Source organism: Crassostrea angulata, chromosome 10 (genome assembly GCF_025612915.1).
Source record: "Crassostrea angulata isolate pt1a10 chromosome 10, ASM2561291v2, whole genome shotgun sequence".
NCBI lineage: Eukaryota > Metazoa > Mollusca > Bivalvia > Ostreida > Ostreidae > Magallana > Magallana angulata.
Genome location: NC_069120.1, coordinates 44,566,065 through 44,582,157, shown reverse-complemented (window position 1 = coordinate 44,582,157; position 16,093 = coordinate 44,566,065). Strand labels below are relative to the sequence as shown.

Here is a 16,093-nt window from a genome sequence, read left to right as displayed (position 1 = left end):
CCATCCAATAGTTCACCATACATTACAAATTAGCCATAGAGGTGATTTTTTTCCTAACATAAATCAGGAAATATTTATTTAAGCATTGAATGCTTATTTTTTGGATATCGTTAGCCCTTAACACTCTAGACTATGCTCACAAATTAAATACTGCACGTATTTATAATGATGTTTAATCGTATGATTGTTTATCGTCGCCTTTTAAGGCCTAAAAAAAAGTTGTGTGTTTAGGGTAACCCGACCTAACCTACAAAAATGCCCCGATCCTACCATTTTTAGATGTCTGTTTTTATCCGATTGTGAATTTTATATTTAAAAAAAAACGTTTTTAGATATGACACAAACAAACATTCTTAGGATTCATGCAGAAAAAAATGATAAAATTAAAGAAAATCCCTACCTACCTTACCTAATTTATTCATCAGTGTTACCCTAAACACACAATTTTTTATAGGCCAAACCATTATATCATATATTATATAAGGATATAAATAACATATATGATATTTAATTGTCATTGCTATGAATAATAGATGGAACACCCATAGAACATCCCATTAAATTGCTTCTGCTGCTAAACATATAATTCACCGATTATTCTTTAAAAGTATACATCAGATTGGCTAGGTTAGCTAGATAATGTTTTATTAAATATATGACAGTAATATATCTATGAAAACGCGTGATGACTTTTACTTGTGCTCAAATGCCGTGATCAGGTTTGAGGCTTGTTATTTAGGCAATGAATGCTTATTTTTGGATATAAGCTGTGTGTTATTGAAAATTGACCGCCAATTTCAATTCGATTTCCAATGCTTACATAAGGAGAAATATACACCAATTGTATTATTCATCAGGTAGTGGAGAAGACATTCGGTCCAAACATCTTATCCAAGTCAACGCCAGTAAACTGCAATTCAAACACTAAATATACCGAGGTTAATTGCAATATTTTTATATTGGGGAAAAAAGGATTTTTTGCCATCAAATATTTGTGTTAAATGTTCAGGAAACTTAGGTTATATATTTTCTCTTGATTTAAAACACAAAACTTGTTGACAAAACAATCTGACAATAATAATTCCTACAAATAACTTTATCCATAATTGATTTCCGTATGAAAGGGCTTTGACTTATTACTTTAAGTATGACCATCACCTCCATCTTTCGATACATAATACAATGTATATAAACAAAACAAGACATGGTATATGTTGCTCTTTTTTTAAAGAAATGGTCCGAAGGAACAGAATAAGTATTCAAAGGTATTACCCGTGCGGCGTCCTGAAAGAAAGTGAATTAGCGCGTCTTTCTAAACAAAGAAAGTCGCTAGAATTCCCTCATTTAATTTCATTGGTCAAATGATGACACCAACATTACGTGACCAAATAGAGCACTCTCTTCTTCTTGATAATACACATTTAAGAGTGCGATAAATCGTATTGCGAAAAATTGTAAAATCAATATATATAAAGCATTTTAAGTAAACTTAAAATTCCTAAAAGTAAAATGATGCTGTAAGTAAAATCATCTTAACGGTTAAAGTTCTATCAAAATTGGACGTCGTAAGAAATTTGGAGACTTCAGACTAAAATAAATCCCTACTAAATGGGTTTGATCCTTATCGTGGCATTTTTGGGATGTGATAGAGCGTCGTTGTTTGGGTTGCATTGTAACATACAGAATAATAGCTCCAAAAAGAATATTTAATGTACGATATATTAAAAACTAGTGAAAGAAACGACTTACATTGACAATTATACATTGAGGTAGACAAGAGGGTTTTCTAAGATTTAATATATTTTATGTGGCCATTTTGGCCTAACCTTACATTTTGTAGGACCTGATCCCCTTATCCAGTGGCCATATGCATGAATTTCACAATTTGTTAGAGAGCTCCATTGACATCATAAATATGCATTTAGTTTTTTCACATGTTCGAATACCAATGGCAATATGTCACCTGAGACATTAAAAACTCTATTTCTGGCCTTCCACCCTCTTTTTTCCTTAACCAGGGGACACTCATTATCTGAATTAGTTTATTTTGATTTGATTTAGGGTCCATAAAAGAAACTAACTTATTTATTCAGTAAATCCTCTACCATGGAGTTTTTCACTTTCATAACCAAGATATTTCTTTTTTCTTTTTTTTTCATCTATTATTTTTTGGTCCAAAATGTGGAATCATTTAGGAAATTTAATCAATTCAATTTTATTGTTTTCATTATAAAAATAAAAATACGATCAGAAAAAGCAATTTTATTTAAATGTGTTTGGCTGTTTGAATATTAGTTCCTTTCTCTTCTTTTTTTTGTATGGCACATAATACACAAGCATGGTTCAACATTTGCCCAACACTCTTAATGTTTTTTTTTACTTGTTTATTCCATTTTTTTAGTTAACCAGACTTCACGAATGCACATAATCAGATAAATGATATCGCGGGGAGTATTTCCTTTGCTAGTGCAAAAACGCTTCTAGCTTTTGAAGCAATGAATCCAAGTATTTTCTTTGTGAGCGATTTCACTCCTTCCCAACCATCACGAAAGATTTTGCTCCACGTTTCCTTTGTCCAGCTGTACGAAGCTTTTCCGTTACTTCTGATAGAAATCCGGAGTCGGTTTTCTTCGGCTCCAATACCAACGACAATCGGATCATCGAGAACATCATCTATGTATATAACAACCCTCACATTGTCGGAACAAGTTTTCACAACCTCGGTGATCTCGTCTCGAACGTCATAAAACGCTTCTCTGAGCTCGTCGTAATCATTAAATTTACGCTTCACCCTTGCAAAGGCTCTTGTCAATTCTTCATCAATGACTTCCCCCCTTTCCTTAAAAGCAACATAAAAAAATGAAATGATTTCAGGCAATCACATTAATTCATTAAACATTACCAAAGGATATAATGTATATATCTTGTCTAGCCAGTTAACTCTATGACACATGTTTGTCGGTTTGTGACGTAAATGAAGTCAATTATGAAAACAGTCATTAAAATATTACATTGTACTACATACAAATGTATTTCTAAGAATTACTTTTTAACAATTAACAAAAAACAAGGAATAACGTGAGAAAAGTTAACGAGTTTTGTTGACTAATTGCAATTAATTTAGTCGGTTTTTCTTCTGCATTTTTATTATCATAAGAATTTAAAAACATTTCTGAAAGATAAAATTTTATTGGCAAACTTGAACATTTGCTTTATATTTTTTTAAATACATTAGCGTTTGAGATACCATATAAAACTTACCATGTTATATGTACTCAAATGTTTTCTGAAAATGATTGGTTCGTGTAAACAGTATGTTTAAATACAGCTAAGATTAGAATATAGCAGTCGCCGCTTTAAATGCAAGACCTTTTTTGTCCAATTCATTAGAGTTAGGTGGTTGGAATATTGACGAAGAAAGGTATGTTATGTTTTTCACAAGAATAAGTTTAAATTTTTTAACCAATGTATTTTATACCAAATCAACCAATTTGGCATATTTTAAAACAATTATATATGTTAATTTTTAACAATATTCTGGTTATATTGTAAATTTTCACGGATTTCGGTTCAGAAGTGTCATGATCTTTTGCATCTAAAAGCTACCGAAATTGTTTTTTTTCTAGTTGCAAAAGAGATATATACAAGTGTTAAAGAGCATTCTTAATGCTAAATGATTTGTTATTGTTATCCAATTTGTTGTTGGCACAACTCGTTGAACAAAAATCATATATAATCACTAATCATATATCACATCATTTCCTAAAATTCTTGGTCATTAGTTTTCGTCTATTATGATTCGGACAACCTTCAATTCCGAGTTTCAAAATATGACGTCATGTGTTAACGTCTAGTTATTTTATATACAGTTGACAAAAAGTAAATGATTTTCAAAGCAAAAAAAAAAACAAAGTAAAGATATCTAGGAAATTGTAAAAACTGTGAAAAATTCTCGGGTCTCAAGATATTTAATGATGGATTTTAACTCACAAAGAGTTTTGCACAGTCGATAACATTTTTTAGATATCCCACTGCTTAATAGTCGGTCTATATCAGCCTTCAATCTTTGTCGAGCTAATAAAATGTGATCATGGGCTAATATAAAGATTTTTACAAAATGTTATGTAATGGCATCTTTTTATCATTGCACAGAGAAAAATGGGACATATTCTGTGAATTAAGGAAGAAATATACATACTCATTTCTTATCAAGGAAATGAAAATCTATGATGTGTAATTAATACACATTAAACATTCATATAACTATTATGATTTTCCTCTCCAACAAACTTCAGAGAGTAAGTTGTCTTTAAATTTCATTCACGCTTAATGATTTCATTGTTCGAACATGCATATATAGTGTATTTTATTTATCTGCAAAAGCACCTTTGTGCTTTTAATCTTACGGATAAGGTATGTTAATCAAAACGAAGAAAACAAATTATACCTATAAAAAATTTTCATTTAAATAAATGTTTCATTTTTGCGTGCATTTTTTTTTTATATTTCAAATACCGAAGTCCCTGGGTTGTAAGACATTGCTGTTTTGTATCAAACATATGTAAATTAACTTGTATATTTTGAAAGGAAGTAAATATTCTGTGTTTACAAATTGCTATTCAGCTCCTGAGTGTCTAATCCTTATGTAATTAAAATGAACGAAATCCAAAAACATGAAGCTAATACTAAAAGACAATTCCACGATATAAAAGATTGTCGAAGCAAAAAAAATTCATAACTTCTGTTTTGCAAGCTAATTTATTTAAAAAGACATATGTTTAATTATAAAGACAAATGAAGTACAAACAAATCAAAGAAAACTGTTTATGTGAAACAAGTCTATTAGTATATATTGTTACAATTTTGTGTTAATAATTATAAAAGTGACCTTCAAATGAGAACTTTTACTTTAAAGTCAAAGTTCTGTTCACATGCACTTCTTTAAAAGTCAACGATAAGTTAGGTACTGTCTAGACGATCCTTCCAGGCGTTTGTTTGAACCAAACAATGATCCAAAGAACGATCCTATCCCACTCACAATTGTTGTGGCAATGCTCTTAACTGTATCAACTGCATTGTTGAAATACGTTGACCAAGTTTTTCTGACCCATTCATACCGCACTCTCCCCCACTCGTCAATTTTTATAAGGATTTTGTTGCTGCCGGATCCACTTCTCAGGGTGATCGGTAGGTATAAGTAGTCATCCATATGGATTTCAACGGTAACATTATCGGCGCATCCTCGTAGTTTCTGGTCCAAATCGTCACGTACGTCTGCTAAGGCATTGGAAATGTATCTATTTCTTCTAACGCTGGGGGGTATCCTTCTTATAGCGGTTTGAAAGACTTCATCATCAATATAATCAAAATCCTAAAAATACAACAAATAATGATTAAAAAATAGGAGGCCAATACAGTTGGCATATTTCATTATACTTGTTGCATCTAAGAAATTATCTTACCATTTTTGTGTATGTCGTTCAAATGTTTATCTCGGTCTTTCTTTAATTTTGCATTCCGGTGCCTTAAAATATGTATCTGTTGTCAAGGTACCACTCATTCGTCACACAGTGACGCGTTACTTATTCAGTAATATATTGGCTTATATAGGTATAGTTAAAGAGACAGGGACACGATTTAATGAGATAATCTTTAACTTTTATGTTACTTATTTAAATAATTACAAGGCTTAACTCAGAAAAGATTAGATTTTACCATAACTTGAATGTTATTTGTCGGGTCGCAAGCTTAAAGCTGCTTGGTGCGTGTTTTATTTTAAACGACCGTCAAGCTGAGTGTTTGTATTATAATAGAAAATGAATTAGTTTTCCTGATCAATTAAAACCATATTTCACTGAGAAAAGGGAAAAGGAAAAACAAACTTTTTACAAAACAAACATTACATATAAAGGTACCAAGTCATATGCTGTAAATAAACAGAATTTATTTTTATTTTTCATTGTTTTTCAAGTCTTCTCGATATTCTGTGTTTATTTCATGCAATAACGATTTTTTACAATGCTTGTGCTTACAAGTGTGCGTTTATGTTTTATAAAAGGTCATCTGTTATATTTCAGATGGAAAATTTTGATCTGACAGTAATGAATTTTTTTCGTACAATGGAGGTAAATGTTTTTCTTTTATTTTTATCTAATTAGTTTTGAGGACTTATTTACATAATTAGACTATTTTCAAGTTGATACTTTATACTGGTATATTTCTTACTTTAGGCTTGTAATGTAGAACAACGATCTCTTACAAGTGATTTTTTGGAATCGTTTAGTACTTATGTAGAGGTAAGTTAACCCAATAATTATGGTTTTCCCGATACTCAGTCAAACTTGATTGTGCTTATTGCTTTTATTTCTTTGCAGGAAATACTTATGGCTTTACATATATCAGTTGGTCCAACAGATACCATCAATATAAAACAACTGCTTTTTCAAGACCTGGTCGAGTTAAGTTGCCATATTCAGGTAATATACATTTGATTTTTGCGATCGAATTCTTAATTGTTATGTTATTTTGCCGATACCTAATTGATCATTTAAGTAAATTAAGAGATAATTTGTGCAAAAATTTTACAAAATTACAAATTATTGTCAATCAACATTTTTATGACGAACAGTTTACAATACTAAACAATCGATTGGATTAAGATTTTTTTACACTTAAGATGTCCACCGATATATTCCTTGTATCTAGCAAAAACACACTGAGCATATTTCAAGCAATGCTTTAAAGTAAACTTTATTAAAAATATTTATGGTTGGTATATAGATACTTTTGAACACTCATTTGTCTGCATTGCCATCAAAACCTTTAATATGTGTTTGTATTTAAGAAAGGCATACATAGATGAAACTATACATTAACATATACATGGATAGTTCCTAACAGAGAAATTCCAATTTAGGCATAAATATGCTCAATGACGTATGATAACAACACTTCAATCTAAATGTACAGAAAACATCCATTGATTAACAATGATAGCCTACGTTTTGGGAAGTTGGTTTGAATTAACTAAGCAATAACTTTGGAAAAACGAAAGCGTAAAAGCGTTTGGACCTATGCAAAAATTATAATCGGTTACAAAACTTTGAACTTAATAACCAATACATTCGATGTAATTTTATCAGAAGCATTGTTTTATAAGGAACTTTATTCATAAATACCCTGAAAATAAATAGATTTTACATGATACGAGCAATTTATATATATTTTTTGTCATATGTATTCCAATGTAGTTCGCTATCACAGTTGTTACTACTCGGGCTTTTCCACTGGCGAAAAATAACGTTATCTTTCGCCAGCGGATATGGTGGAGTAATTACGATTGCTTGGATAAAATTTTCCATAAGTATTTCGATTACTGCATGATACGTAATCCAGAGTCGTAGAGTTTTGTGGCCTTAATATATCTTTTAAACAATATGATTCAGTATGGTTTTTCAATCTATAGCTCAAAATTCTTGTCAAAAAAGGTCGAGAATTCTGTAAATACATAATAATAAAAAAAGATAACTCTGTCAGTATTTCAGTACTTTGATTTTTATTATTTTCTGGCTTACACAGCATAGTCTTGTCCTGACTCCAGCAATATATTTTAACGGCAAATAAAGGATACTGCATCTGAAAAAAAAAATGCTGACCTTCATGAAAATGGCGTTAAATAGGTCAAAATTCCGATTCAAAATGGCGGACAGCCAAACTTAAAAATTCTCCATGAAAATATATAAAATAAGGAAAAATCACGACACATACTAATGAACTGGTCTAGTATAGAATTTCATCTTATCAAATGTGTGCTGGATCTTGAAAAATTATGCTGGCTTTCGACAAATGGCGTGAATTAGGTAACAAAATTTGCAATTTCTTTCTATATTTCTAAAATGAAGAAAAGGGGTGCGACAAACAAATATCATAAGCTAGGTCAGCAAAGTTTCTAATCATACATATAACTAAGGTATGGTTAGTCGGGAAAAATATGCAGCCTTTCAAGATAACGGCGTTAAATATGTTAAAAAAAAAGGCAATTAATTGTGGTAGGCATTTAGTTTCTGAAATGTAGAAACGGACCGTATCTACCAATTATAATTCTTTGCAGCAAATTTTATCATTCTACATGTAAATAAGGTGTGCTGTACTGGTCTCTACGAAAACGTTACTCGTTAGGTCAAAAAAGAGGAAAACCTGATTTTATAATTTTTTCCTAAAGTTTCTTAAATGGAAACGCATGAGACGAACAAATACACTTCGGATCCATCAAGGTTTATCAACACAATTGGGCGTGCTGAGTCTGAACAAATTTGGCTTTTTTCAAATAGACTGACAGTCAGATTTCATAACTTTCTCTTAAGGATTTATTATACCGGAAAAAGCATTAATAAACAATTAGAGTCCGGTCAAACAAAGGTTTTATTATTAAAATGGCATATCGATTCTGAGGATATATCCTGGCTTTTACTAAAATGGCGTTATTTAGATCAGAATGGCTTTAAAAATAGCCAACAGCCAGATTTCATGTTCCTCTTTTCATACTTTTTAGAGGGGTAAAGTGTTCAAGTTGCATTTTATACAAAGCTGGCAAGTTTGGAACACGTGAACACATAAAAATCACACCTCACTAAAAATGTTTTTTTTTTCTCCATTTTGTCTTATTTAGGCGTATTTGTTATTTACACGCTCCATGATTTTATATATCCTTCTTTTTCATAAACCTTTCTTATTTTATTTCACTTTATAACGCGGTTTCTTCGACCTGACGTAGAAATAGTTACAGTAAGAGGATGTGGCACACCCGGTCATTTTTATAGAGTTATTTTTGTTAAATGATGATCATTTTTCATGGGGACTACTTTTTCAAGGCACATGCAGCAGCTTCCGTGGTAGTGTGCAGTCTGTATATATTCAACGACAAACACGTGGTTTAGAGTCTAGACCTGTGTAGAGCTAAATATTTTGGGATATGCCGTATCTTGTGCCCTTGTTAGCTAATGAGATAGATAACAAATAACGTTTTCGCTGAATATTTTGTCAAGAGAAATAAACACTGATTTTTAAGATTTTTTCCTCTTAAGTCTTTTATAGTTAAAACAATTTACAGTGTATTACTTTAGGTAGAAAACAACTTCCTTCAAAACTGTCAATATGTTTGTAGTCCAAATGTTCTGAGAAAAAGGGAAAAATGTAATGTGTATCCTTATTTAGAGGAATAGTTAAGACTTTTTATGCTGGACGATGCCAGCGTCGATTTCCATCACATCCTCATAACTAAGCTTGCTGATGGATGTTCAAACCTATTTCCGATATTCATTCGTGCCAATGCTGTTGTAGAGAAAATACTCAAAAACAGCTTACTAGGCTAATTACCATTTGGTTCATTTCATAAACTGATATAGTGGGACCAAACTTCTTATTTCTTCAGCATGTCGAGGAAAAAGACTGATAATGTGTGTATAAACAACTACTACCAGAAAATCAAAGAATTTGAGATGCTCTTAAGTTAATTGTTTAAAAAGACATCTTGCCCATTGACACGGATTAATTTGCTTTATTTATAAAATCACAGAACCCGAGAGTATGCACCAACCTAGGAAATGCCTTACACTTGCTTATGATACAAACACACTGCTAGGTAATATGATAGGAAGATAAGCATCTTTATGCAATCCCATATTGCCGTGACCAGTCGAGATGGGATGAAACATTTGAATAATGGTTGTTTGCTGCTGGAATAAATTACCTACGATCTTATTTCAGAAACTGAAACAAGATTTTATACCTTGCAACTGTCCCACAGGTTGTAGGATCTTTATAAGTGAGCACAACGTGCCACCTTTGAGTGTAAAGACATTTGCAAATTCTAGATCAAAAACTTATCAATCCAAAAAGGATTGTAAAAATAGTTTATACTAGACTTTGACCCGTGCGTGCACGGGTTGACATTACATATCATATCGGAAATTTACAAAATAGATACATCGACACACGGTGTCCGGTCAAGTCGAACACAGACCAACTCGTATACAGGTCAACTCGTATACAAAATTTCCGCATTAAAAAACGAAAGTCAACTCGTATACAAAAACATCCCCATATACCTAACTGAAAGTCAACTCGTATACAAAAATTCTCGTATATTTAACCGAAAGTCAACTCGTATACAAAAAATCACCATAATTTGAAAGTCAACTCGTATACAAAAAGTTAGAAACAAAACGTTAAAGTAATTTAAAAGTAAATTAAAACACTTGGTTTCTTGTAATAAATTTTTTTATTTATTGCTTCCGTAATTCAGGGTAAAAAGGACATATAAGAATAAAATGGATGTTATCAACTATTACAAAGATTGCAAAATTTATGCATGTATAATTGTGCATTATCATTGGTAACGATGTGAAATTACAACAAAAAAATTAAAGATAATTAATTGTGTCAATCCACTCATTATTATTTGGTAATTATTTCTACACATCAAAACAATAATTGTTAAAACAACAAGCACGGTGTTTCTTGCTTCTCCAAACGGATGACTTCTCAAAGGCTAATTAAGATACTCCTCATTATTTTGTTTGAAAAAAATATTTCCAACTTTCCGCTTTTATATGTCATTTCCCAAACTTCTTTCAACATGGTACGACACCTGTGTGTTTCCTGTCGACGAACTGTAAGTAATATATCATTGATTTATAAGTTAAAAATTTGTTTATCATATAATGAGTGAAAAATGAAAAGTGAATATAAAAGTCACATAATTATGAAATTTCTTTAAATAACTCTATATATATATATATAAACATGACTTTTGTAATATTCAATAAAAACATATTTTAAATTAAATATACGGCTAGCAATCAATTGCCTACTTAAAAAAGACATACTGGTTAACACACCGTTTTGTTGACTTTTACATAACCAAGCTTTAAGCCTTTAATTTCACTACACTCTGCCTAGTTAGAATAATCTAACGGTGTCTCGGCACAGGCCTTCACCACAGTTAAAATGCCTCCCGTAGCAACAACTTGCAGAATCGCTCCGAAACGATTTGGAGAAAATTAATGAGGCTAAACTGAAAATAACAGTCAAATTATTCATAACAAACCAATTTGAGGCTGTAAATACCTTAATTTCTGTAAATTTAATTCATATTAATGAAGAATTCAACTCTTTTTTAACGTTTTTACTCGCTTCGTATTTACACACCATGATGAAATTCGGAATTCTCGGGATTGCACTGAGTTAGAGTTCGGGATTGCACTGAGTTAGAGTTATCTCCCGTATATTTCCAATATACGACAATTTTTTAATGAAAATTTACACGTATTTGCAATATCGTTTCTGAGTTTATCCATGCAAATGTGATATTGTGAAAACATAAACTAAAGAGCCTCCCGCGATTTAGCGTGAATGTAATGTGCATGCGTCAGACTGTAAAATCCAAAAAATCCATATGATTTCCGGATCTTTTAAAGGAATTTTCGTTGATTTCTAATTAGCGAAGTTAGATTGAGAAAAAATAAAAACAAATTGGTAATCTTCAAGTGCCAGTGATGTTTAAAAAATATTTAACAAAAGACAGTATTGTTCCGATTTCTGGGTATTAAAGCCTATTATTTTAATATAGTAATATAGATTTTGTAGCTTGATGAAACAAAACAGAAAAATTAAAACTTTTATAATAAACCACCTGGTGAAGTTTTTTTTCTATTTTTAAAAGTCCTCAAATTTAATTGTCACCTACATTTTGGTATCAATAGTATAATACTCGCCGATTTTTTCGCTTTTATGGGCTCTTAAGATAGATTTATTAATTTGACAAAATTAACACCATAGTCGTTAAGAGCAATACATTTTTGTAGACTTGGCACAACTTAATTACGACAAAAATGTTTGCTAGACCAATTTATGATTTTGTATCCCGATTTTTTTTTTGGGGGGGGGGACATTTTAAAAAAGAATAATGAAATCTGATTTTCCACTTTACCTGATAATCGCCATTTCTTAAGAGCAGCTACGACTTTAAAAGTTATATAAAATTTGGCTGTTGGCCATTTTGTTTGCCATTTTGACCTGCATGTAAAAAAAAACCGTCAGCTTTGTAATACCAAGCATATTTTTTTTTTTCAAATAAGGCACGCCTTATTATAAAAAAATTCTATAAACTGAATTATTAATGTTTTTTTCATTGTTTTCCAATTTGAGAAACTTTATAAAAAATTGATGAATTCTGTCTGTCCGCCACTTTTAATCGTCATCACACCTTATTAACGCTTTTCGGGGGAGACTAGCATATTTTTTTCAGACTCAGCACACTTAGGTACAATGAAATACTATGCTGGACCATAATGCTGGACCAATTCATAATTGTTTTTCAATAATTAAGAGACTTAAAGAAAAAATATTAAGTTTAGTCGTCCGTCATATTGAATCGTCAGTTTCACTTACTTAACGCCATTTTCATGAAAACCAGCAGATTTTTTCGGACTCAGCAATATTTAATTATGACAAAAAACTCAATAGTAATCATTTGCCGTTAAAATTGTTTTTTCGACTTAATCTGACTAAACTACTAAAAAAATGTACATGTAAAAAAAAAAAAACCAGACTACGCGAATATCATAGAACGATTTGTTGAAAATAGGAAAATATTAAGGCAAGACCGTTTTCTTTATCATAAATGCATAAATTATCGTAGGAAGATGATAAAATGAACACTAAATGGCCAAAACACAAAACTGCGTAAATAAGGTACATTGCTTAAACAAAATATTTGCGTTTAGAAAATTACAGAAAAGTTTTACATTAACTGATTGAATTTTTTCTACCTTTTTTAGCAGCCACAACAGCACGAAAAAGTTATTTTATATCTAACAAGGCTACAGGTAAGTTTGCAGGTACATATAACTTAAGGGAACTTTAATGAAAAAAAAGTAATAAAAATGTCTCTTTATTTTTATTTCCAGGAAGCAAAGAAAGAGCGACTGAGCAGTCTTCACAGAACTATAACAACTTGTAGAGGCAACCTTCAGGTTTCCTAATGTTTATAGAATTTTTAAGCGTTTATATACATTTTAAGTATGAAATTCAAAATCTTGATTTTTTCATAACTAAAAATAAATGAATTCTATCTCCTAGGTGGCTGAACAAGAGCTGCTTCGAAAGAAAATGAAGGTTTGATAAATGGGATGATCTATGCAAAAGGAATTGTTTTTCAAATGGTAATAACCAATCCGTTATAGAATTGTAGTTGCTTTTCTTTGTCACAGGAACAAGAAAAAAAAGACATAATGGATTTTCTGACCATGACCACGAATATAATTCAAGGCATAATAACAGTATGTTTTGTAATCAAATTTCACACTATCTTGAACTATTAAGTCTGAACTGAAATGATATTATTTCGTCTGCATATGAATTAAATATTAAAATCATGTCACTGTTACTCAGAGCAACCCCAATGACAGACATCTGAAAAATCTAGTAGAAAGAATGAAGGAGCATCGGGGAACTTTCAGTGTACGTGATTTGTTCATAATTTAAATAATAATATTCAACAGATTGTCCTAGTGGGTGAAATTTTTAAATATCTTTAAAAAAAAGATGTAGTGAAAATATCGTTTAAGATAGTTATTTGTACTTTAGAAAAATTATTATAAAAGTGTTGTTTGAAAAAGAAATCAATCATTGAATAAATTTTGTTAGTTCCAAGACGAATTATTGGATGTCGAAGAAATCAACAAAAGAAATCTGGGGAAAATGATCGTACGTTACATAGGTCATGAAGGAGTTGATGAGAAACCAGGCCTTCGCCGTCTTCTTCAGGCCTGCATTGACTTCCTTCAAACAGAGGCTGCAGGATTTTGGAAGAATGCATCCATAACAATTTATGACGAGGACGACAACATGTACAAGATCGCCAGTGGAACGAGAAAACATCAGTTTATTTGCAGGATGAAAAACGGGGAACCATTTATAAAAGAGAAAAAATCGGTTTCGGAGCACAAGAAACCTAAACCAAATCACAAGACGTCAACTGAAACCACTCATCATCCATCTCAAAAAGGACAAGATCACAGCTGCTCAGTTTGCTAATTATTTTCAGAATTGTTTTTGTTTGAATTTAACTTAAAATCTTGTGTGTTTATACGGTTCTTGTATTATCATTAAGTTAAATCAACTAATTCATATAAATAATAACATAGATAAGTACATGTAGTAGCCACTTTGGGTTTTTTATGTTTTCATTTAATGCATTGCCCATAAAATTATAGCAATGTCAGCCATTACTTGCACCACATAAAGTGTGTATTGTTTACATAGAACATCAATAAATTGCGTTATAAGCGATTGTTCATTAAGTTTTAGTTTTTGTGACGAATTGTTGAGAATTAGATGTTTGTCAAGTCTAGTTGTATTACAGAAAACAAAGGAGTAACTATTAAAAAAACATTTAAAAAAATGTCAAATTGCCTATATGCAAATGTACACAAACTTCGAGAACTTTTTCACATAGTGAAATACCTTTTATCAAACTTCATAGTTTGTATTGAAAAAAAAGTTTTGACTTGACGGACTTGATATTTTCAAACATCTTAGTATCATTACAGAATTTTTAAGCAGAATCTTTTTTATAAAACTTTATAGAACGTAACTACTTAAATCTTCATACCAAAGTTTTACAACTTACCAAGCGAATTCAACAAAGATGAAAACTTACTGTTTTGTTTTTTGTGGGTTTTTTTGTTGTTGTTTTTGGGGGTTTTTTTTTGCATCACGTTCTTGACAATTACAATCTGTTTATAAAGGAGAAACATTCCTAACTTTTTTAAATTATATGTTCGATTGCAAACATTTTTCCGTGATCTGAATGGCGATATTTTCTAAACGCTTTGATTGCATTTGTTCCATTCACGTAACGGTATACAAAGGGATATAACTCGAGCTTTATTGCGTACTTACATTTACAGGTGTTGTCGACGAAATGAACTAGATATCACTTGGTACTATAGTTTGTACATAGTTAATATTCAGACGATTATAAACCGAAATTAACATTTCTCTAATTATTAAGAATTAAGAACATTCTATTGAAAAACGGTATAAGCGCTGATAACGAAGAGTTTCTTATAGATACGTCGTCTCTTTTTACTGCTGAAACTGATAATTATTACTTTTTCATGTTTTGCCCTCGTTCAAATTTGTCCGCAAATCTTACGTGTTTTAGTCATATTAATCTTACAGATGTGTAAACACACCACTGTATTTAATTTCTGAATATAAAAGTATAAAGATTTTATTTTTTGATTATGGATGACACATATTGTTATTTATTATCTAAGATCTATTCAAAAAAAAATAAAAACCTTCAAACACAACTGATTATCATAAAGTAAGATATCTGTCAAACCAAGACTAAGCTTAATAGCTTAATAGACTAAGAAACATGATATTTAATAATCAAAGTACTGAAGAACTGACGGGAGTTGATTTTGTTGATGTTTATGTATTCTAAAATCAATGATATGTTATTTGCATGACAAGTACATGTAGTTTCTAATTTGAATTACACACATTTTTATAATATGAATTTTTGGACTTTTCGACAAGAATGTCGAGAAATCCCCATATGAATCATGTTAAATAATATTTAAAGATAAAATTAATTCAATCAAACTATGTATCAGTAATATAAATATTTCTCGAAAATTGTATAGATCCAAGCAATATTGAACTGTAGTCTCGTTCAGCCAAAACGCTCGGCTGACACCGTAAATCTCCGACAAGGATTTACGGAGACAGCCGAGCGTCGAGTTGAACGAGACTGTATTGAACTCTGGCGTAGGAATACATATGACTACAAAAAATACTTAAATTGTTCGTACCATTTAAAATCTGACTATTTTCAAGGTATTTATAAATAAGTTTCCTTGAAAAACTATGCTATAGCTTACATTACATCGAATTTATCGATTATTTTTAAGAACTAAGTCTTGTCAGCATCAATGATTTGTGCTGAGGTCCAAACACTGTTCCACTTTCGGTTTGTCTGAGTAACTGCATAGGAGAGTTGATTAAAATCAACTCCCAA

At 31.0% G+C, this 16,093-nt stretch overlaps 2 protein-coding genes across 2 annotated transcripts; one reads left to right on the top strand and one right to left on the bottom strand.

Moving 5' to 3' along the window:
- Nucleotides 1-2,386: 2,386 nt before the first annotated feature.
- LOC128167687 (uncharacterized) lies at nt 2,387-3,282 on the bottom strand. Its single transcript, XM_052833544.1, has 2 exons — nt 3,262-3,282; nt 2,387-2,839 (listed from the first exon to the last, which is right to left on the bottom strand). The coding sequence occupies exons 1-2, from the start codon at nt 3,262-3,264 to the stop codon at nt 2,429-2,431; spliced, it is 414 nt and encodes a 137-aa protein (XP_052689504.1). The 5' UTR covers nt 3,265-3,282; the 3' UTR covers nt 2,387-2,428.
- A 69-nt stretch (nt 3,283-3,351) lies between these two features.
- Nucleotides 3,352-14,313, top strand: LOC128167686 (uncharacterized). The gene is made up of 10 exons (XM_052833542.1): nt 3,352-3,421; nt 6,078-6,125; nt 6,231-6,296; nt 6,375-6,476; nt 12,840-12,887; nt 12,969-13,034; nt 13,141-13,176; nt 13,272-13,340; nt 13,453-13,521; nt 13,708-14,313. The coding sequence occupies exons 2-10, from the start codon at nt 6,078-6,080 to the stop codon at nt 14,095-14,097; spliced, it is 894 nt and encodes a 297-aa protein (XP_052689502.1). The 5' UTR covers nt 3,352-3,421; the 3' UTR covers nt 14,098-14,313.
- Nucleotides 14,314-16,093: the final 1,780 nt, after the last annotated feature.

Excerpts from the sequence above, each read along its gene's own strand:
- LOC128167686 (XM_052833542.1), top strand. The coding sequence starts at position 6,078 with ATGGAAAATTTTGATCTGACAGTAATGAATTTTTTTCGTACAATGGAG. Across the intron at positions 6,477-12,839 it reads AGTTAAGTTGCCATATTCAG|CAGCCACAACAGCACGAAAA; the intron begins GTAATATACATT and ends TACCTTTTTTAG. Across the intron at positions 12,888-12,968 it reads TATATCTAACAAGGCTACAG|GAAGCAAAGAAAGAGCGACT; the intron begins GTAAGTTTGCAG and ends TTTTATTTCCAG.